Here is a 24,250-nt window from a genome sequence, read left to right as displayed (position 1 = left end):
GAGCAAACTTTGCATTATTTTTGTATTTTTCAGTCTTTTCTCAGCCAAGCCAGAGGTTTTTTTTCCAGCCATGTTTTGACTCCTTAACCCCCTCATTTATCTTTTGTTCTGTAGAATGCTTCCTTGAATTTTATTGTCATTAAATTTTAAGGAGATGCTATACATTTCCTTCTGTTTCTGATAATAGTTTCCCCAAAATATGCTTTTCTTTCACTAATACAGGTTACATTCTTCTTCTTTTAGAGCGAAGAATTATTTTATCAAGTGGGTATTGGTGTTTGTTTATTCATTTTTGAAATAAGAAAAGTAAATGCCCCCAAATAGTATTGTTGAATTTTCCTGGCATCCTTTTATTGTCATCTTGGATGATCTTAAAATGCATCTCTCACCTATGATCTCTCACTGCTGAGGCAGGGTAAAATAACGCCAGTAGCTACTTTGTAATCTTTGACAAATTACCCTCAGTTTCCTCATCTGTAAAATGGGAGTAATAACAATACTTCCTGATGGGGTTGTTGTTGTGAGTAAATGATAAAATATATGTGAAGTACATAGAACAGTATCTCACACGAATAATAATGCAATGAATGTTAGTTGTCATTTTTTATTGTGTTGTAATTATTGAACTTTTCACTCTGACATCTCATTTAATCCTTACCTAACCCCGTTAGGTTGGTACCATTACTGTTCCTATTTTACAGAAAATTATGGCCTTTGTATTTGAATAACAATTTGACTGGACATAATATTCTTGGGACCCAGATTCTCTCTCTCAAAACTTTTGCTCCATCCTTTTCTGGTTTTGAATGTTGTGAGTCTGAAGTCCACCTGACTTTTTATTCTTATAAGGGACTTTTTTGGTAATGCTTATACAATTCTCTCTTCATCCTCAAAGTTTTACTTTTTTAAGCCAGGTATATTCATCTACACAAACATAGTGCTTTAAGACAACACAAATTTATTATCTCACAGTTCTGTAGGTCAGAAACCCAATAGATTCAACTGGTTTCTCTGGATCCCACTAGGCTGAAATCAAGATGTCTGTCAGCCTGAACGCTTCTCTGAAGGCCCTAGGGTGGAATCCACTCTCAGGCTCATTCAGGGAGTTGGCAGAATTCAGGCGCATGCAGTTGCAGAGGTGAAATCTCCATTTCCTTGCTGGCTGTTGGCCAGGAGTTGTTCTCAACTTCTGGAGGCCTCCTACATTCCTCAGCTCCTGGCCTCTTCCATCTTGGAGCCAGCAACAGCAGGCTGAGTACCTCTCATGCTTTGAATCTCTCTTGCCTCTTGTTCTGCTGCATCTCTCTCTAACTCCAGACAGAGAATTTTTTCTGTTCTTAAGGACTCATGTGATTAGATTAGGCCCACTAGGATAATCTCCCTATCTTGAGGTCATAACCTTAATCACATCTGCAAAATCCCTTTTGCAATGTAAGGTAACATATTCATAAATTCTAGGAATTAGGGTGTGGACATCTTTGGGGGGGGCATTATTCTGCTGAAAGCTCTAGGTTTTTGTTAATCATTTTTTCATCACTTTTTCCTGGAAGACAGCGTACCTTTCCAAGCTGTATTTTAGGCACATTTTTCGCATATTTTATTTATGAACACTTTTTTTCTGTTTCATGTGTTGAAACCTCTACTTGAAGAATCCAGTTGTCTTCAGTATTGGATTATTTAGGTTCTTTCTCATTTTATCTCTAAAAACTGCATTAAAAATCAATTTTAGAGAGGTATAATTTACATACAAAAACTGTCTATTCAAAGTGATGAGTTTTAACAGATGTACACAACCATAAAACCCCAGCCCCATTCATGATACAAAACATTCCCATCACCCCAAAAGCTTCCTTTGCAGCCCATCCCTCCTTTCACCCCTCTAATTGCTTTAAAAGCTTCTCTTTCTCTCTCTCTCAATACTGCATTCACTTCCAAGTCTTGCTTCTATGTCATTAATTTGATTTTCAGCTATATTTCTTCTGTTTTTCTTCTTAGTTCTGAATTATTTGTTAGTTTCTAATAATGTTATGTTTCATAGTTTGTTTCTTCAGCTCTGTAGTTTTCCATTTTATTCTGTTGTTTTGTCATCTTGTGTCTAAGCTCTCATGTTAGTGAATTGCTCTTCTTTTAAGTTCTTCTATTGTGCAAAGACATAGGGAACATGCTCTGTTTCTCTGGTTTTGTTGTGCCCAGACATTGCTCTTCAAATGCTTGTATGCAACTGCGCTCCATTCTTTTCTTTAAAAAAAATTACTGCGGGAGAGAAACAAAAACAAAACAAGATTCAGAACTGCATGAACACTATACTATCTTTCCTTTAAATAAAAAATAATACATAGAAGAAGATCATGCTAGAAGATGCATACATTTTGGAGTTGCTGTGGCTCCCCACATCACCTCCCCCAAATCATTCATGGCTAATTTGGACAGCTCTGACATTTGTTTTTTAAGAGGACCCTTAAAAGGATCTTTGAAAACCAACTTGAGGAAATTCCCAGGTGGTACAGTGGTTAGGACTCTGTGCTTTCACTTTTGAGGGCCCGGGTTCTATCCCTGGTCTGGGAACTAAGATCCCACAATCCCCCCAATTTTTTTTAATTAAAAAATTGAACAGAAAAACAACTTGAAAGATCCAGGACACCTAGAAAAGTATCAAGTGTAACCATCATTTGCCCTGTTGGGAATTGAGGTGAGCCTTCCTCTCAGGGTTCTGAATCTACAAGACACGGGAGTCCAGTCTGAATGAAAAAAATCTACTTCCCATTAAAACATAATCCCGAATTTTAAGTTTTTATTACAAAGGCGAAAAGAGAAAAATATTAATGATCATAGAAGTACCGTATTCATTGGTTAGAAAGTTCAAACATTTTAAAGCTGCAAAACAAATAGTGAAAGCCTCCCTTTACACACTCCAGTTCCCAACTCTTGCAATTGCTTCCTGAAAAGAGAAATTATATGTAAATCAGCATCTATAGACATATAGCTATAAATATATACTATATATAGTATATACACTATATATGTGTAGATATATGCCCTTTTGTGTATTTAGACAAAAGATCATAGTATATATATCCCATACTTATTTCATTTAACAGTCTCCAAGAGAAGGCTATTTCTTATCAGTCATATAGACTCACCGCCTCCTTTTAAATGACCTCATCTTATTACATTCTGTGGATGCATCATAAATTTAATCAGTCTCCTCCTTTCCAGTTCTACCGTGGGAGAGCAACCAGCAGAGAGTAAACATGCAAATATTACTCCAATACCACTCCATCCTGAGAAGCTAAGCAAAACCTTTCATAGAAAATGAGGATTAGAGAATAGAGTTTCCCACTAACAATTTTCAACCCAGGAAACAAAATGCGGAAAGGGAGGAGTTATTGATGTTTCTTTATTGGGCTCATCTAAAGCAGTGGTGTTTCAATTCTGCCGATGGGTGTGTGCTGTCGTGTACAACTGTAATGAAGCCTTATCTAGGGAAAGAAGCTTAAATGGCTCCGAGAGACCCTTGTAACCAAATCATTCTGAGATTTTAAACATTAAGCCTTGGAACTGCATTTTAAGCAAACATCTCAGCAGCATTTTCTGAAGTAAGTTAGTACAACATTATCCCATGAATAGAGGTGTATATTCACTTAAGTTTAGGAAATGATGCCCATCATATTCCCCTCTTAAATATGTATGGTATGCATTCATATCATAGTTTTTGGAAAAGTTTTGCAGTAAATAAACCTATTCAACCTTATTGAAAGCAAAGTTTCCCAGACTTATTCTATTACCGCACTCTTTCCAGACTATTACTTATTAATACCTTATGATGCAAATGTTCCTTCAGAGTATCTTTAAAATATATGTCCCTATTGAATCTATGTTTTAAATTCAGTGCAGGAATCAGTAAACATTTTATGTAAAGAGCCAGATAATAACTATTTCAGGTTTTGCAGACCAAACACTCTATATTGCAAATACTCGGCTCTGCCATGTAACACAAAAGCAGCCATAAACAATGGGTGAACAAGTGATCGTGGCTGTATTCAATAAATCTTTAATTATGGACACACATTGAATTTTATGTAATTTTCACATGACACAAAATATTATCCTTCTTTTTTTTCCCCCAGCCATTGAAAACTATAAAAATCATTCTTAACAGGTAGGCTGGATTTGACCTTTGTAGGCCTTTGGTCTACAGACCAAAGGGTGACACCCTGTGATTTAGTGGATAATGATTCAGGATAAGAAATAAATGCTTTATTCAGTCAGAGTGGGCAACACCTGGGATATTTTCAAGAAGATTCAGAAGTTTTGTGTATTTATATATTAAATAGAAAAGAATATTAAAGCTTCATCCACTCTTCAGAAAGCATTTGTTATCCTACAGTTTAGCTCCTAAATATCGAGACATTTTAATAAAACTCTGTCTGTTAAGAAAGGGTAAGCTCAATAAAGATTTCTTGAATAAATACTGGTGAACATCTCCATATTATAAAAGAAATCAGAGTCGAAATGATCTCTACACACTGGTTTATTTATTACCAGATCTTAAAGAAAACCTTTTAGTGATGATCCGCAAAGGTCAGAGCACAGAATTTGAATTATAAAATGGGTACAAAAGTTCAGTGTATCTCTGGTGCAAATTTCTTTCCATGGCTGACGGGGTTGGAACATTTGTCAGCGACACATTTTTGAGCACCAACAAAAGGACAGCATTCCAAATATATTGAATTCCCTCTGGATGAAGTTACTTTTTTCCTTCATAGAATGTTTGTCACTCCTTTTGTGGCCTCTCTTGAATGACTGCCCGTGTCCTCCCCCCACCCGGGGCTCCCCCGTTTCACGCAGGTTCATTCCAGAGCCCTGGTCCACCTGCAGCACCACGTGTGGGCCGGGCGTTCAGGTGCGAGAGGTGAAGTGCCGCGTGCTCCTGACATTCACGCAGACGGAGACCGAGCTACCCGAGGAAGAGTGTGAAGGCCCCAGGCTGCCCACCGAGCGGCCCTGCCACCTGGAACCCTGTGATGAGAGCCCCACCTCCCGTGAGCTGGCCGCCTCCCAGCAGGAGCAGGACAGTGAGATGACTTACGACTGGGAGTATGCTGGGTTCACTCCTTGCACCGCCACGTGTTTGGGAGGTATGTGATTTTTTTGTTTAAGGGACAGTTAGGTCTTGCATTGCGGATGGTTTGAGAAATCACTAAATCGGTTAAGCCAAATATGCAAGTTAGCAGAAGTCAAAAGGAGGTTAAGGTTGAATAGTTGAAAACTATGCCTTTTCTTTCTTTCAGTTTTCATCGTGATTATTCTAGGAAGATAAAGGACTAGTGGCACTGTAGCCTGTGCTCCTTGGCCTCAGCGTCTGCCTGGCTGAGATGGAGCGAGAGGTTGCTGATGAATAGAGGATAAGTAGGAAAATGCAGAAGTGATTAGCTAAGGCAGTCTTGTGCATAAAACAGAACTACAGATTGAGGCAGCCTGGGATTGCCCTATCTGATGCAACTCTTGGTCAGAAGCCATCCTTAGAAAATATTTAGGTCCATACCTGCACATTGGACCAGAAACCAGTGCAGAGCACACTGATCACCATGATTTATGTGTGTACGTGTGGGGTAACATGCATAGCCAGGGGACCCTGTTAGGATTAGGAAGTGGTAATATAGTCAGGGGACCCCACTGGGGTGGAAGTTGGCCCCAAGGTGCTTTAAGCATTCCAGGATCCAAAAGGAAGTGGATGAGCAGGGCGTGGGAGTCCAGATAGTCATTCTCTCTCTGTTGGAAGGAAAAAGACAGAAATAATCAGTGGGAAACCTAGACCCTCTACTAACATGAAGGAGACTCATCTCATCAGGAATCCAGGCCCCTGACATCCTATCACTGACTCTTGACTGCGCCTTCCTGCCAGCTGTCATGGCTAAAGTTGGGGGCTAGAAATGCTCTGACTTCAGTCCCAGCCAACGGTGGAAAAGATAAGGAAGCTCTTGCCTTAGGAGGCAGTTGGCTCAAGAGCAGGCTCCACTCCTCCTGGCGGCCCCGCACCCATTAGGAGCTCCCGGTCAGGTCTTAGAGCTCTTGGACCAGTCATTGTGCCCAAGCCTCTCCTCTTTTGCCCCTCAGGCTCTTGAGGACATTCTTAATCCTTGCCATCCAATCACTGTGACTTCATGGTATCTGTCTTTCTCCTTTCTTGTCTAATCAACCTGTAAACCCACCTGTCCTAGACACCAGCCTGTCAGTAGGCCCAGATGAGATGGCGTGTGCTTTACCCCCAGGTTTCAGCTAAGCTACTGCCTTTCGCCTGGAGGTACACATGTGCAAGTTAGGAGAAGAGCCCTTATCTGCCTCCAGGTTCTCTCTATCTCTTACTTGCTTCTCCCTGGTTCCTAGAAGCCCATCCCAACTAGCCAGGAATTTAGCCTGGTTCACCCTAAATGTCTGCTGTGTCTCTTCCCTTCCGGGCACGTAAGTCTCAGTTACCTGCACACTGCCACATGTCTGCTGTTGCCCCAAAACCTAACTACTGCTCCCTCTGGGTTCAGGGTCCTGGCCACATCTTTTGTTATATCTTGGAAACCTTAAGACTGATATGCCCTTGGCAATCTGGGAGCTAGTACTTTCTTGATGAATCTGGGGAAACCCTCTAGAGATAGTCACTGGGATGCAAAAATGTTCTCCTATTCAATTGCAATTATAGATGTCTGGAACTTTCTACTACATGACTACAGAATGCAGCTATCTCTACCACTTCTGAGCCACTGCATTGCTGTATTTTCACCAGAGACTTGGAGCTTTGTCTTTCATTATGAGAGCAGAAATAAGCCCTGCTATTGCTTGCATACCCCAAAACTACTGTGTTAATCTCAGGCTTTTAATACTGCCACTGATAGAATTACTGTTGCATCTAGTGCTTTGTCATCCTTGACTTCAGTTCTTTTCCTGACCGGGAAGGCCCTCTCCAGATGGCTTGTTGGGTCCTTGGAACTCAACAGGCTACTAGGAGTTGCCCAAGGAAAATTGACCAGGTAAATTCTGATTCAGTTGGGAGAGGCTATTAGACCTCATTTTTGGAGCCTGGTGCCAAAATGTTAGGATCTGCTGTGTTCCCAGTGTCCACTAAGACAGCCCTAGTTTCCACCTCCAGGATGCCTGGATCCCCCTGGAATGATTTTCTGTTTTTTTGGTAACAACTTTATTAAGATATTAATTCACATACCATACGATTTATATATTTAAAGTATACAATTTGGTGTCTTTACGTATATTCACCAACTTGTGCAGCCATCATCACGATCAGTTTTATAAAGAACACTTTCCCCCCAAAAGAGCACTGTATCCTTAAGAAATCACTCCCCATTTTCCCTCAAGCCCCCATTTCCCTGCTAGCAGCAGCCTCTGGCAACTACTAATCTACTTTCTATTTATTCTGGACATTTCATATAAATGGAATCACACAACAAGTGATCTTCTGTGACCCCTTTCTTTAACTTAGTGTGTTTTCAATGTTCATCCATGTTGTAGCATAAGTCAGTACTTCATTTCTTTTTAGGACTGAATACTATTCCATTGTATGGCTACATCACATTTCACCATTCATCAGTTAGAATTTGGATTTTTCACATGTCTTTGGTATTATGAAAAATACTGCTCTGAACATTCATGTTCACATTTTTGTAGGGACATATGTCTTCATTTCTCTTGGGTATATACTTAGGAGTAATAGCATGACCAGGATCTGTTTAAAACATAGAAGTTTTTGTGAAACTTGACTAATGCAGTTTATCCTTATGGGCACTGTGGACCTTTTGGCCTATTGTGAGGAGAAAAATGCCTTGCTCATGTCAGAAATGCATTTCAGTATTCAGATGGTTGATGGGAAGGTGTCCATTTATCTCTGACATCCTCTTGTGTATCTGGAATGCATTTTACATATTTTAATAGCCCTCAACTTGGTAATCTTTCAACTTTTAGTTAAACAGAATTTAGCCTTGTGAGGGTGCCTTGAGTTGTGTAATTAAGAATTATATCATTAAGATGATCCTTGGATACCCACTAACCCAAATTTTACAGTTGGGGAAGCTGAGGATCAGAGGGCATCACACAGTCCAAAGCAGAAAACGAACAGCTTAATTGTTGTTCTTTAGAGAGGGTTGGTTGAACTGTCAGCGCTTAAAATAAGCCTCTTAACTTTGTAAAAAGTAATGTTTTTAATCTCTTGGGTTCAAGCTTAAAATTTCCTTTTAAATACAGAACTAAATTCTATAAAAACTGGAAAGCTTGGAGGATTATAAAATCCTCTATAAATGCAGGAAACCGGACACCTGCTCTGTGCTAGACTCCATGCTCTGCACTTGCTTCTGGGCTCAGTATCAGGGTATAAAATGAAGGCATAGTCCTTGTCCTGATGGAGTGCAGCTTTTGATTATTTTGGCTTTACTGTCTCTACTCCATTACTTACAGGCAGTGATACTTGCCTCTCCGTGATCCATTTTAATGTGGTTTTAGAGGCTTGGCCTCTACAAGTCCACTTATGTGTGGTTTTGAATGTGGGTTTTTAACCCTCACCCTGGATAATAGGCAGGGTAAGTCTGCAGTGACTGAAAACCACAGGAAAGTAGAATTTCCACAGGCATATAGTTATTTCTTCAACATTCCTGTTTCTGTAGAAAAATAAGATACGCAAATTATAGATTTCCAAAAAGATAAACTTTCAGTCACATCTTTTTTTTTTTTTTTTTGCGGTACGCGGGCCTCTCACTGTTGCGGCCCCTCCCGTTGCGGAGCACAGGCTCCGGACGCGCAGGCTCAGCGGCCATGGCTCACGGGCCCAGCCGCTCCGCGGCATGTGGGATCCTCCCGGACCGGGGCACGAACCCGTGTCCCCTGCATCGGCAGGCGGACTCTCAACCACTGCGCCACCAGGGAAGCCCACAGTCACATCTTGATAGTGTGTATTTGTATATTCTAACTTGCCTTCACATCATACAGGAAATAAAAGTAAAGCCGTGCGTTGTCATTACTGATGATTAAGAACGTTTTACAAATCTGCTTTCCTGCTGGAGTGGCAACAGAGAATTCTTTTTCAATTCCCAAAAGTATGAAGCATGCAGACGTATTCAATTTCCGTCTTCCAGAGTGTGTGTATGTATGTATGTATACAGCATTGTGTTGTGTGTGTGTGTGTGTATGTGTGCGTGTGTACATACATGTACATTCTGAAAGTTATGCTTACCTTTTTAATACCCTCTGGTAAGGTTTTGTAATTTACTACATCATAAACATTCCTCACTAAAGTTTTCTTTGGTATCTTATATTATTTGTTGCATTTATGACCTTTCCTTTTCACCCTTGTATTTTCTAAAAGCACAGGCTAGTAGCATACACATGGACTTCGAGGCCTGGCCCCATTTTTGAACCCTAGTTCTTTCACTCCCTTTGGGCTAGTTATTTAAGTTTGTAGAGGTTTATTTTTGTAAAATGAGAAGAGCCATATCTACCTTGTTAGGAGTAATGAAAGGATTAACTGTTATTCTTTTTTTTTTTAAACATCTTTATTGGACTATAACTGCTTTACAATGGTGTGTTAGTTTCTGCTTTATAACAAAGTAAATCAGCTATACATATATCCCCATATATTACTCAGCCATAAAAAGAAACGAAATTAACTGTGATTCTTAAACAAGGTTATGTTGGAGAGGTGTTTAATCACAGTGCCTGACACATGGTATATGATAAATGTTGGTGGGGTGCTTGGTTTATAGTATAATAATAATAGGTTATTCAGCTTATATTAGAATACTGTTTTTTTCCCCTTTTTAAAAAAAATCTGACTAAACTGCTGAAGCCCTGAATGCATCTAACAGTTTCCGAGTGCATTCTTTTGAATTCTTCAAGTAAATAGTCATCTGCAATTAATGATGATTTTTCTCTTTCTATTTCCAATAGTTATTTATCTTGTTTATGTTTTATATCTTACTGCATTGTCCAGAACTTCAAAAACGATAGTAAATAACGTGGATAATGCTAACTTTGCCTTGGTCTTGACATTAGCGGGAATCTCTCTGTTGTTTCATTCAAAACCAACAGCTTATAAATGTTTAGTGCACGTTTCTTTGTGCCAAGCACTTGGCTAGGTGATACGGACTCATTAGTTCCTACCTTTGGAACTCAAATCTAGTGAGGGAAATGTGTTCCTCACATAATCACACACACATGTATGTAAAGTTACAGCTGGTTATAGCAGCTACAGAAGAAGTATGTGGTGCTATGAAAGCATATAATAGGAGGAATTTGACCTAATTAGGGAAGTCAGGGAAAGCTTCCCTAAGAACAATTACACTCGAACTTAAATATGAAAGGTGAGGAATTAATTAAGCAAAAGAGAGGTTGGAGATGGTGGTACAAAGAGAATTTCCAGCAGAAAAAAGATCATGTGGAAGGGCCCTACGTGGCGGGAGGGCACATGGGACATTCCAGGAGCTGAAGAAGTCGGTCACAGCTGGGGTCCTGAGAAAGATGGAGTTTAATGTGAGATGATGCTAGAGAGGAATGCAGGGGCCAGACAGTTAAGGCCTTACCGGCCGTGTTGATTTGGGTCTTTATCCCAAGATCGATGAGAAGCAATTCAAGTCATTAAAGTGGGAGTTAATGATCAAATGTTTATTTATTTCAAAAAGGTTAGTCTGGTTGTATTGTAAAAAAGGGATTAGAATGGTTCATAGCAGATGTAAGAGGGACCATCAAGGAAGCTTTTGCTGGTCCAGGAAAGAGCTTGGGCTGGAGTGGTGATGATGATGGAGACGGAGTGAGCAGGTGACTTTGAGAGATGTTGAGAAGGGAAAAAGTCTGTCAGTGGAGTGGGCCAGTGGGAGTGAGGTGGCAGGTCTGAGTCCTCAGATTCTTTTCTGAGATGATGAGTGCCGACAGGCGGTCCAGTTTGGCAGAAAGAAATCATGACTTCAGTTTGGACATAATGATTTTAAAGTGCCTTTAGACTTCCAAATGGAGATGCTAAAGAGACAGTTGAATGTGTGAATCTGAAGAAAAGTGGCAAGATCTAGTCTGGAAATATACATTTACGAGTCATCTGTGTACGGAGAGAATTGAAGCCAGGGGCACGTATGCAAATCTTTAGGAAGAGAACACCTGTGAGCCGTGGGGAGGGTCTAAGAATGATCTTTGAGGAAATTCAACATCCGATGGCTGGGTGGAGGATACTGAGCCACAAATGTCAATGCAATGAAGAGGTCAGCCAGATAGGAGCAAAACCAGGAGGGAGTGGTGTGGTGGGAACCAGAGTCGGCTGCGTTGAGGCCACTGAGAGGTGAAGTGAGGTAAACTGAGAATCAGCACCGGGTCCAGCAAGGGGAAGTCACTGAGGACTTACAGGGTCAGTTCCATGGAGTGGTGGAGACAAAGTCAGACTTGAAAGGATGGAGGAGAGTGATAGGTGATGAAATGGAGAAGAATAGATTCGATTTTCTTGTGGCAAAACTTACGATAAAGAAAACAGAAGTAGAAGGCTAGAAGGCACAGTGGGTTAAGGGGGAGGTGTGTGAGTGTGCTGTCGTTTAATGACAGAGACCCTTGGGTACATTTAAAAGGCAAGGAGAGGGGAAATTGACAATAAGACAATCATAGTAGCGAACTTTAACACCCCACTTTCACCAATAGACAGATCATCCAAAATGAAAATAAATAAGGAAACACAAGCTTTAAATGATACATTAAACAAGATGGACTTAATTGATATTTATAGGACATTCCATCCAAAAAAAACAGAATACACTTTCTTCTCAAGTGCTCATGGAATATTCTTCAGGATACATCATATCTTGGGTCACAAATCAAGTCTTCGTAAATTTAAGAAAATTGAAATTGTATCAAGTATCCTTTCTGACCACAGTGCTATGAGACTAGATGTCAATTACAGGAAAAAATCTGTAAAAAATACAAACACATGGAGGGTAAACAATACACTACTTAATAACCAAGAGATCACTGAAGAAATCAAAGAGGAAATCAAAAAAATACCTAGAAACAAATGACAATGAAAACACGATGACCCAAAACCTATGGGATGCAGCAAAAGCAGTTCTAAGAGGGAAGTTTATAGGAATACAATACTACCTCAAGAAACAAGAAAAATCTCAAATAAACAATCTAACCTTACACCTAAAGCAATTAGAGAAAGAAGAACAAAACCCCCTCAAAGTTAGCAGAAAGAAAGAAATCATAAAAACCAGATCAGAAATAAATGAAAAAGAAATGAAGGAAATGATAGCAAATATCAATAAAACTAAAAGCTGGTTCTTTGAGAAGATAAACAAAATTAATAAACCATTAGCCAGACTCATCAAGAAAAAAAGGGAGAAGACTCAAATCAACAGAATTAGGAATGAAAAAGGAAAAGTTGCAAATGACACTGCAGAAATACAAAGCATCATAAGAGACTATTACAGGCAACTATATGCCAATGAAATTGACAACCTGGAAGAAATGGACAAATTCTTAGAAAAGCACAATCTTCTGAGACTGAACCAGGAAGAAATAGAAAATATAAACAGACCAGTTGCAAGCACTGAAAGTGAGACTGTAATTAAAAATCTTCCAACAAACAAAAGCCCATGACCAGATGGCTTCACAGGCGAATTCTATCAAACATTTAGAGAAGAGCTAACACCCATCCTTCTCAAACTCATCCAAAGTATAGCAGAGGGAGGAACACTCCCAAACTCATTCTACGAGGCCACCATCACCCTGATACCAAAACCAGACAAAGAGGTAACAAAGAAAGAAAACTATAGGCCAATACACTGATGAACATAGATGCAAAAGTCCTCAACAAAATACTAGCAAACAGAATCCAACAGTACATTAAAAGGATCATACAACATGATCAAGTGGGGTTTATCCCAGGATTACAAGGATTCTTCAGTATATGCAAATCAATGTGATACACCATATTAACAAATTGAAGGAGAAAACCCATATGATCATCTCAATAGATGCAGAAAAAGCCTTCGACAAAATTCAACACCAGTTTATGATAAAAACCCTCCAGAGGGCTTCCCTGGTGGCACAGTGGTTGAGAGTCCGCCTGCCGAGGCAGGGGACACGGGTTCGTGCCCCCGTCCAGGAAGATCCCACATGCCGCGGAGTGCCTGGGCCCGTGAGCTGTGGCCGCTGAGCCTGCGCGTCCGGAGCCTGTACTCCGCAACGGGAGAGTCCACAACAGTGAGATGCCTGCGTACTGCAAAAAAAAAAAAAAAACCCTCCAGAAAGTAGGCATAGAGGGAACCAACCTCAACATAATAAAGGCTATATATGACAAACCCACAGCCAACATCGTCCTCAGTGGTGAAAAACTAAACCATTTCCACTAAGATCAGGAACAAAACAAGATTGCCCACTCTCACCACTATTATTCAACATAGTTTTGGAAGTTTTAGCCACAATAAAAGTAATCCAAATTGGAAAAGAAGAGGTAAAACCGTCACTGTTTGCAGATGACATGATACTATACATAGAGAATCCTAAAGATGCTACCAGAAAACTACTAGAGCCAATCAATGAATTTGGTAAAGTAGCAGGATACAAAATTAATGCACAGAAATCTCTGGCATTCCTATACACTAATGATGAAAAATATGAAAGAGAAATTAAGGAAACACTCCCATTTACCATTGCAACAAGAAGAATAAAATACCTAGGAATAAAACTACCTAAGGAGACAAAAGACCTGTACTCAGAAAACTATAAGACACTGATGAAAGAAATTAAAGATGATACAAACAGATGGAGAGATATACCATGTTCTTGGGTTGGAAGAATCACCATTGTGAAAATGACTATACTACCCAAAACAATCTACAGATTGAGTGCAATCCCTATCAAACTACCAATAGCATTTTTTACAGAACTAGAACAATAAATATCACAATTTGTATGGAAACACAAAAGACCCCGAATAGCCAAGGCAATCTTGAGAAAGAAAAACAGAGCTGGAGCAATCAGATTCTCTAACTTCAAACTATACCACAAAGCTACAGTAATCAAGAAAGTATGGTACTGGCACAAAAACAAGAATATGGATCAATGGAACAGGATAGAAAGCACAGAGATACACGCATGCATGTATGGTCACCTTATCTTTGATAAAGGAGGGAAGAATATACAATGGAGAAAAGACAGCCTCTTCGATAAGTGGTGCTGGGAAAACTGGACAGCTACACGTAAAAGAATGAAATTAGAACACTCCCTAACACCATACACAAAAATAAACTCAAAACGGATTAAAGACCCAAATGTAAGACCAGACACTATAAAACTCTTAGAGGAAAACATAGGCAGAACACTCTATGACATAAATCACAGCATGATCCTTTTTGACCCACCTCTTAGAGAAATGAAAATAAAAACAAAAATAAACAAATGCGACCTAATGAAACTTAAAAGCTTTTGCGTAGCAGAGGAAACCATAAACAAGACGAAAAGACAACCCTTAGAATGGGAGAAAATATTTTCAAATGAAGCAACTGAGAAAGGTTTAATCTCCAAAATGTATAAGCAGCTCAGTATCAAAAAGCAAACAACCCAATCCAAAAATCGGCAGAAGACCTAGATAGACATTTCTCCAAAGCAGATATACAGATTTCCAATAAACACATGGAAGGATGCTCAACATCATTAATCATTAGAGAAATGCAAATCAAAACTACAATGTGTCACCTCACATTGGTCAGAATGGCCATCACCCAAAAATCTACAAACAATAAATGCTGGAGAGGGTATGGAGAAAAGGGAACCCTCTTGCACTGTTGGTAGGAATGTAAATTGATACAGCCACTATGGAGAACAGTATGGACGTTCCTTAAAAAACTAAAAATAGAACTACCATATGACCCAGTAATCCCACTACTGGGCATATACCCTGAGGAAACCATAATTCAAAAAGAGTCATGTACCACGATGTTCACTGCAGCTCTATTTACTATAACCAGGACATGGAAGCAACCTAAGTGTCCATCGACAGATGAATGGATAAAGAAAATGTGGCACGTGTACAATGGAATATTACTCAGCCATAAAAAGAAACGCAACTGAGTTATTTGTAGTGAGGTGGATGGACCTAGAGCCTGTCATACAGAGTGAAGTAAGTCAGAAAGAGAAAAGCAAACACTGTATGCTACCACATATATATGGAATCTAAAAAAAAAAAACGGATCTGAAGAACCTAGGGGCAGGACAGGAATAAAGACACAGACGTAGAAAATGGACTTGAGGACATGGGGAGGGGGAAGGGTAAGCTGGGACAAAGTGAGAGAGTGGCATGGACATATACACACTACCAATTGAAAATAGTGGGAAGCAGCCGCATCGCACAGGGAGATCAGCTCGGTGCTTTGTGACCACCTAGAGGGGTGGGATAGGGAGGGTGGGAGGGAGACGCAAGAGGGAGAGGATATGGGGATATATGTATACATATAGCTGATTCACTTTGTTATACGGCAGAAACTAACACAACATTGTAAAGCAATTATACTCCAATAAAGATGTTAAAAGTAAAATAAAATAAAATAAATATACACATACAAAAAAAAGGCAAGGAGAAAGTTCCAGAATGACAGCAAAAGGCAAAGTATCAAGAAATGTCCTAAGATGCCAGGGAGTGAAATTCATAGCCTGGTTGTGGAGCTCAGTCTTAAATAGTTGCAGGAGCAGCTCCTAATGGAAACTGGCAAGGGAAAGGCGAGGATGGATGTCAGGGTGGGTGGGTTTATCTGCTTGATCGCAGGAAGTTCCTATCTGGTTGTTTCTGTTTGAGTGTGTGTGAATATTTGTGTGTGAGTGATTTGGTATGTGAATGCCCAGTTGTTTGAGGTCACATGTAGTATTCTTTTATTATACTTTTGACTTGATTACAATGTGCTAGTATTTAATTTAGGGTTTTCCATGCATGTATGGATGATATTGATGCACGTAGGTATCATCTATTGAGCGTGGTGGAGTACAAGAATGCCTTCCTGCAAATGGGAAAGTAGGACTGCAAGCTGATTTGGCCCACTATGGGCTCATTTTAGCATACTTCCTATGGAGATGTGTTCCCGACATGGTACATCAGCAATACCTGTTTTGTTCTCTTCAAATCCCTTCAAATCATAACAGGCCTCTAGCTGTAGTTTCTTCCAGCTACTCTTGATATAATTGGTCACTTCTTTTCAGGCTCCAGTGATGTTTATGATGCCCTTCATAAGGCCAAATGGCTTTCAACAGTCCTTAATTTTTACCAGCTGTCTTCTCATCTGGCTCCTAAAAAGAACTCACCTATTTGGAGTGCTATAAAACTTGCGTTTTCATTACCAAAATGGCACTCCTCTGGGTCCATACCATATTATGGTTCTACTTTTTTTCATTACCTGGGAGCTTATAGTAGTATTTATTCTATCATACTGGCTAATCAGCAGAGGGAAAAACCTATGCTAACTGTTCTTTTCAATATGGCCCTAGGCTTGCATCTGTCATATAGCATTGTATAAGGCAACACTATATGAAGTAGACCTGGGTTTTTTTTTCTTTTATAGATTTTTGTCATCAGTTTTATACTAGTTTTGTGAGATGACTTGCAGTGTTCCATACCTTTTAATAATCTTAAATAGTTCATATCATAGAAGCTATCTGGTTTAAAAGTTTGAAAGAATTTGTGTCTATAACTGTCTAAAGTCAGTTCTTGCTTTTCCCTCTTGGGGGCAGGATTGAGGGGGGAGCATCGTGGCTGGGTCATTAACATCATTTTCAAGTTTCCCTCCTGCTTATTGTTATATACAAGGTCTTAATTTTAAAGTGGATTTCATAATTTAGATTTTCTTGGAAAAACATCATCTATTTCATGATATTAAAACCATCATCAAGAGATGTTCATCTAGTCTCAAGTTGCTTTAAGGCTTCCTCTTCTCTTTTTTTCTTGTCACAAATAATGTGTAACCTAGTCACTCTTTTTGACCTAGGAGTTTTATAGGAAATGACTTTTAAAAAATTCTAATGTTTGGATTGGGGGGTGGGTTAATTGTTTATTATTCATTTATAGTTGGACTCTATTATGGTCAAGAATGTTACTTGCATAATTTCTGGCTTTTGGAATTTAGTGCAGTTTTCTTTATAGACTCATATAGGATCAATTTTTGTTAATGTTCCACTGGTGCTTAAAAAGAGCATATTACATCTGTTTCTAAGGGCCAAGGCTATTTGGTATTTTATCAACATAATTTTCTTATTCAAATCATTTTCCCACTTTGAAAAATAATTTGATATATTAAATAGTGTGTGTCATCTTAAAGGTTCTGACTATAGATTTTTTTATTGCTCCAAGTATTTCTTACTGGGGGTGTGTGTGTGTGTCTGTGTGTGTGTGACGTTACTTGGCATGTTGAATTAGTCAAGATTTGTTTGCAAGAAATCCAACTCAAACTAACCTTAAACCAACAAAAGGGAATGTATTAGCTCATTTATTGGCTCTGCTTCCCATCATAGATTCTGTGTTTTTACCCTTTAATTATGAATTCATTTCTTGATGTAGGCTTTGGATATTTTTTTGCCAAAGAAAAAACAACCCTCTTACTATGACATTGTAGAAGTCAAATGTGAAGTGAAGGATGTTGCCTCATGCTACCAAAGGAATTTATTAGAAAAATTACATCGAAATTTCAACACTTGATTTATTTTATGACTTCTAAATGCATATTTGCGATTACTATCCACATTTTAAGTATAAGATGAAGTCAACTTATTTTTATAATTTTTACTTTTGAGGATAAAGGTTTACTCAAACCTCGTGAAGTGAAAAGTGGTGAAGTCATATTGTAGGCCCAGTACGTGGGAAGGGACATATTCTCGTGGCCGTCTTTGGAAAATGCATTCTACCTCAATAAGTGTCCTAAATCGCCTATTAAACTTTTATATTTTTTGAGTAAAGTTGCTTTAAGACCCAAAGATTTGTCACAAATGTTGTGAAATTCCATCAAAATGGTTAAAATGAGATAACTTTGGTGCTTTCAGACTCACCCCCTCAATCTCCAGAAAACATTTCAAAATAGTCTCTAAGTGTAGTTTCTAAATAATTTTGATTACAAATTAAAATATATGTGAAAGATAACTGAATTTTTCTCAGATTAAAAAGAAATGAAACCTGCTAGAAAATGAACATCTGTAAAGTCACTAAGAAAGTTTGACATTTGCTGGTGAGAACCCAAGGTGTGATGTTGTAGCAGTGTCTCCTTGTATTTCAGGTAGCCACTGTTTATTTAAAAAAAGAAAAAGGTTCATGGAAGATGCATGGAGATTTAAGACTGCATCCTGCCATGGATGGGAGCATAAGATTACAACTGAAGAAAGCAAAAGAAAATTTAGTGAAAAGAACTGAACATCTCAAATACATATTTTATATATACTTTTGGCCTGTACTGCATTCTGCAAAATATTGTAAAATGGTTGAATTGAAACATGGCATTTGGAAAAAGAACCACAATCATATAACATAATGGAACACACATTTTTGCATGAAACTGAATACATTTGCGTATTTCAAATAGCATAGTCAGTCGCTATTACAATTTTCATTTGATTTTTTTCATCAAAAGTTTCATTTATATTTTGTTCAGTTCTGATTTTCCAATAATTTTTTTTTTTGTCTCAACAAAAAAAGAAGAGTGGTTGAGACATGGGCTTTGGGGTCAGACAGACCTGTCTAGCCTCAAAGGAAAAATGTGCCTGTGAAAGTTCATATTTGAACAGGGAAGCTGGTTGGCTGTATTGCATTTTGGAATCCCTCGGGTACAAAAGAAAGACCACTGAATTCGGAAGCAGGAAATCTGATTTTCAGTTTTGAATCTACCACTCTTTTGCGGTCTTCATTTCTCTCTCAACTGTTTCCTTATGATTAAATTAATAAAATGGAGATAATGATACCATTCTTTTGACCTCACAAGATTATGGTGGGCTCAAGTAGTGTATTTGAAAGCACTTCATACACTGCAAATCACTTTCCCAATGGGAGGCATTGCTGTTGTTTTTGCTAGTAATAGAAATATTACTAATGATAGTATTAGTGAACAGGAACTCCAACTCTAATGAACATTTTAATAAGGGTTATACACCAAATTTAGCACATATTCAATGATATAAAGAAAGTGTTATTCTTTAGGAGCTGATATGAAAATTCCTCTTGGGAAATTATTGTATATGTTTGGAAGGAACACTTTGATGATTCACTTGAGGGACCTCCTAGCTTTGAGTATATTTGGAATGCAGGCCAGTCTGAAGGTGGATGGGGAGTCGGGATGCTCCTTAATGTCTTAAAGTGAGTATATTTGGGGGAGGGACAGTAGAGGGACTGAGTTTAAAAGGTGACGGAGAGAATATCAAAGACTGGGAGACTTTGCAAAATGCAAAGTCGTTTGCTCCACGTGTACCCTGAAATGCAGCCTGCAGCCACATAATATGGTCAAAAGGGCAGTAGCTTAAGAACGAGAAGTCTCAAGACCCTGTTTTCTTTTTTCCCCACAATGAGTTATTCTAAGTCATTTGCACTTTTTCTCTTTCCACCCTCCAGGCTATCAAGAAGCCATTGCAGTGTGCTTACACATCCAGACCCAGCAGACGGTCAACGACTCCTTGTGTGATATGGTCCACCGTCCTCCAGCAATGAGTCAGGCTTGTAACACGGAACCCTGCCCACCCAGGTATGTGCTGTCTCATGCTCCCAGGACACACCGTCTGAATGGTAACACCCTCCCTTGCAGAGAAACACGTGTGTGCATTGAGACTGGCGGGTCGACCCAAAGTAGATCAGCCTGGCCTACGTCGGAGTTCTCCCTTCTCTGTTCAAGTTATGCCCCAGCCAAATTCTTGCTAAGATGCACAGATGCTGCCAGGTTCAGCAGGAAACCCCTTTAGTCTGACTTTTGTTTGCATCAAACATGAATGAACATGAACTGGCCTGCTGCTGACAAAACCATGAGGTCAGCAGTTTTGTCCTGTCTCCTGTCTGTCTCCTCAAGAACATTTCTGTGCCCAGAGCCACATCCAAGAGCACAGGATCTGAGGTCGGGTTGGCACTGGTACACAGTAGGTGCTAAATCCATATTTGCTGAATGACTGAGTGATCTCCTATTTGTTACCTAGAACTCACACCAGTGTGTTCTTACCTTCCCACGATTTACCATAGATCTCAGATTATGGGGTGTAATGTTACAGGCCCCAAAGAGTAGGCGAGGTTGACTTATTTTTGGTCTCCAAGTTTGAACTTAAAAGTTAATCTGCTTCCTTTCACAAGTCCTTTTAAGATCCTGGGGAATTTTATCAGAAGGAAGGGTAGGTTTTCCCCCTGTTCCTCTATCCCTGCGTGTTGCTGGCTACAGAGGATTATAACTCAACATCACTGGTCTCTCACACAAGACCTTCCAAAATCCAGGCCCCATTTTTTTCTCTTCTCTATCCTTTACCTTTATGATCTTGACCACTCTTCTGTGATAAATTTAAAACCAAGAATTTAAATCCCCTTCCCAATCACCTCCTCTCTCTTGTTGCCAGATTCTCTTTCCTGCCTCTTAGTAATTATATCACCCATCTGATGAGGTACCTGTATTCACTAAAGGTGAGTTTAGTTATGTCTAGGATCCTAAGTAATTGAGGAAGTTTGTGTCCTGTGCCATACGGGAGTAAGGGTAGGTTTTTATGTTTATTCAGGAAATAAGTTGTGCTTCTGGAATTCTCTTGATCTTTCTGATTTTGATTCCATGAGATGTGTTGGCTATGAGGTAGAAACTCCTGCCTTCCTGGTCTGAAGTGGTGAGGGTGAGGATCAAATAAGTCAGGGCATCCTGGAGATCCAGTCTTATGTATCCCACAGATGGGCCCTTTCCTTGTGGGTCTTGCTCTCTAACCTACAGAGTCTTGGGAAGAGGCCAGCTCAATGCATGCTTCATCCCTGGGGAGACCACACCTGCAGTGAGCCAGGCACAGGGTTTTATCTAGCCGTATTTCTTTTTAAAAAAAATTTTTTTGGAGTATAGTTGCTTTACAGTGTTGTGTTAGTTTCTGCTGTACAGCAAAATGAATCAGCTATACGTATACATATATATCCCCTCCTTTTTGGATTTCCTTCCCATTTAGGTCACCACAGAGCATTGAGTAGAGTTCCCTGTGCTATACAGTAGGTTCTCATTAGGACATGGAAGCAATCTAAATGTCCATCAACAGAGGAATGGATAAAGATGTGGTCCACTGCAATATTTCTGACTTAAGTTGTCGGCTAAGGAAATACGGGGAACTTCTTGACTTGCGTTAGAACCGTCTTGCTGTGCTCAGCTGAGAGGAGGCAGTAAAGACCTACAAATGTACTTTGGAGAGCAAGACCCAGAAACAGCATAGGGAAATCTTCTTTCCTGGACATCTCATTTCCACCCCCAGGTTTCTGAATTCCAGAGTCATCCGTACCAGAACACTAACAGAAAATTGCAGAAGAGACAATACAGTAAGACTATTAGGATCTAACTGGGCGTCAGGATGCCCACTTTGTCAAGTCTGTCCGGAGCTGTCCAAGAACATCAAGTATATGGGAGGTGGTGCTGAGGCTATATCCAGTTGGAACGTCCCTTTCATCTTTTTTTTTTTTTGTAACACCTTTATTGGAGTATAATTGCTTTACAATGATGTCTTAGTTTCGCTTTATAACAAAGTGAATCAGTTACACATATATCTCCATATCACTTCCCTCTTGGGTCTCCCTCCCTCCAACCCTCCCTATCCCACCCCTCTAGGTGGTCACAAAACACCGAGCTGATCTCCCTGTGCTATGCTGCTGCTTCTCACTAGCTATCTATTTTACATTTGGTAGTGTGTATATGTCCATGCCACTCTTTCACTTAGTCCCAACTCACCCTTCCCCCTCCCCGTGTCTTCAAGCCCATTCTCTAGTAGGTCTGCATCTTTATTCCCGTCTTGCCCCTAGGTTCTTCATGACCTTTTATTTATTTATTTATTTTAGATTCCATATATATTTGTTAGCATACGGTATTTTTCTCTTTCTGACTTACTTCACTCTGTATGACAGACTCTAGGCCCATCCACCTCACTACAAATAACTCAATTTCGCTTCTTTTTATGGATGAGTAATATTCCATTGTATATATGTGCCACATCTTCTTTATCCATTCATCTGTCGACGGACACTTAGGTTGCTTCCGTGTCCTGGCTGTTGTAAATAGAGCTGCAGTGAACATTGTGGTAAATGACTCTTTTTGAATTATGGTTTTCTCAGGGTATATGCCCAGTAGTGGGATTGCTGGGTCGTATGGTAGTTCTATTTGTAGTTTTTTAAGAAACCTCCATATTGTTCTCCATAGTGGCTGTACCAGTTTACATTCCCACCAACAGTGCAAGACTGTTCCCTTTTCTCCACACCCTCTCCAGCATTTATTGTTTGTAGATGTTGTGATGATGGCCATTCTGACCGGTGTGCGATGATACCTCATTGTAGTTTTGATTTGCATTTCTTTAATGATTAATGATGTTGAGCATTCTTTCATGTGTTTGTTGGCAATCTGTATATCTGCTTTGGAGAAATGTCTATTTAGGTCTTCTGCCCATTTTTGGATTGGGTTGTTTGTTTTTTTGTTATTGAGCTGCATGAGCTGCTTGTAAATTTTGGAGATTAATCCTTTGTCAGTTGCTTCATTTGCAAATATTTTCTCCCATTCTGGGGGTTGTCTTTTGGTCTTGTTTATGGTTTCCTTTGCTGTGCAAAAGCTTTGATTAGGTCCCATTTGTTTATTTTTGTTTTTATTTCCATTTCTCTAAGAGTTGGGTCAAAAAGGATCTTGCTGTGATTTGTGTCATAGAGTGTTCTGCCTATGTTTTCCTTTAAGATTTTGATAGTGTCTGGCCTTACATTTAGGACTTTAATCCATTTTTTTTTTTTCGCGGTACGTGGGCCTCTCACTGCTGTGGCCTCTCCTGTTGCAGAGCCCAGGCTCCGGACGTGCAGACTCAGCGGCCGTGGCTCACAGGCGCAGCGGCTCCACAGCATGTGGGATCTTCCCAGACTGGGGCACGAACCCGTGACCCCTGCATCGGCAGGTGGACTCTCAACCGCTCCGCCATCAGGGAAGCCCTTTAATCCATTTTGAGTTTATTTTTGTGTATGGTGTTAGGGAGTGTTCTAATTTCATTCTTTTGCATGTAGGTGTCCAGTTTTCCCAGCACCACTTACTGAAGAGGCTGTCTTTTCTCCATTGTATATTCTTCCCTCCTTTATCAAAAATAGGGTGACCATATGTGTGTGGGTTTATTTCTGGGCTTTCTATCCTGTTCCATTAATCTATATTTCTGTTTTTGTGCCAGTACCATACTGTCTGGATCACTGTAGCTTTGTAGTATAGTCTGTAGTCAGGGAGCCTCATTCCTCCAGCTCCGTTTTTCTTTCTCAAGATTGCTTTGGCTATTCGGGGTCTTTTGTGTTTCCATACAAATTGTGATATTTTTATAGTTCTGTGAAAAATGCCAGTGGTAGTTTGATAGGGATGCATTGAATCTGTAGATTGCTTTGGATAGTAGAGTCATTTTCACAATGTTGATTCTTCCAATCCAAGAACATGGTATATCTCTCTATCTATTTATATCATCTTTAATTTCTTTCATCAGTGTCTTATAATTTTCTGCATACAGGTCTTTTGTCTCCTTAGGTAGGTTTATTCGTTGGTATTTTATTCTTTTTGTTGCAGTGGTAAATGGGAGAGTTTTCTTGATTTCACTTTCAGATTTTTCATCATTAATGTATAGGAATGCAGAAGATTTCTGTGCATTAATTTTGTATCCTGCTACTTTACCAAATTCATTGATTGGCTCTAGTAGTTTTCCGGTAGCATCTTTAGGATTCTCTATGTATTGTATTATGTCATCTGCAAACAGTGACAGCTTTACTTCTTCTTTTCCAATTTGGATTCCTTTCATTTCTTTTTCTTCTCTGATTGCTGTGGGTAAAACTTCCAAAACTATGTTGAATAAGAGTGGTGAGAGTGGGCAACCTTGTCTTGTTCCTGATCTTAGTGGAAATGATGTCAGTTTTTCACCATTGAGGACGTTGTCGGCTGTGGGTTTGTCATATATGCCCTTTATTCTGTTGAGGTAAGTTCCCTCTATGCCTACTTTCTGGAGGGTTTTTATCATAAATGGGTGTTGAATTTTGTCGAAAGCTTTC

At 39.5% G+C, this 24,250-nt stretch overlaps 1 protein-coding gene across 1 annotated transcript in view; it reads left to right on the top strand.

Annotated features, from left to right (window-relative positions):
• Window positions 1–24,250, top strand: part of ADAMTSL3 (ADAMTS like 3) — a 376,368-nt gene that overhangs the window by 245,704 nt on the left and 106,414 nt on the right. Inside the window, 2 exon segments of the mRNA XM_089906711.1 lie at window positions 4,849–5,138; window positions 19,604–19,733. Of these exon segments, the coding sequence (XP_089762837.1) occupies window positions 4,849–5,138; window positions 19,604–19,733 (420 nt within the window).

This window comes from Delphinapterus leucas, chromosome 2, assembly GCF_059928025.1.
Source record: "Delphinapterus leucas isolate spDelLeu-1000000601 "Yukka" chromosome 2, BTC_Dleu_Yukka2, whole genome shotgun sequence".
In the NCBI taxonomy this organism is placed as follows: domain Eukaryota; kingdom Metazoa; phylum Chordata; class Mammalia; order Artiodactyla; family Monodontidae; genus Delphinapterus; species Delphinapterus leucas.
Note: the sequence above shows the minus strand (reverse complement) of the source record. Positions and strands in the feature narration are given on the sequence as shown.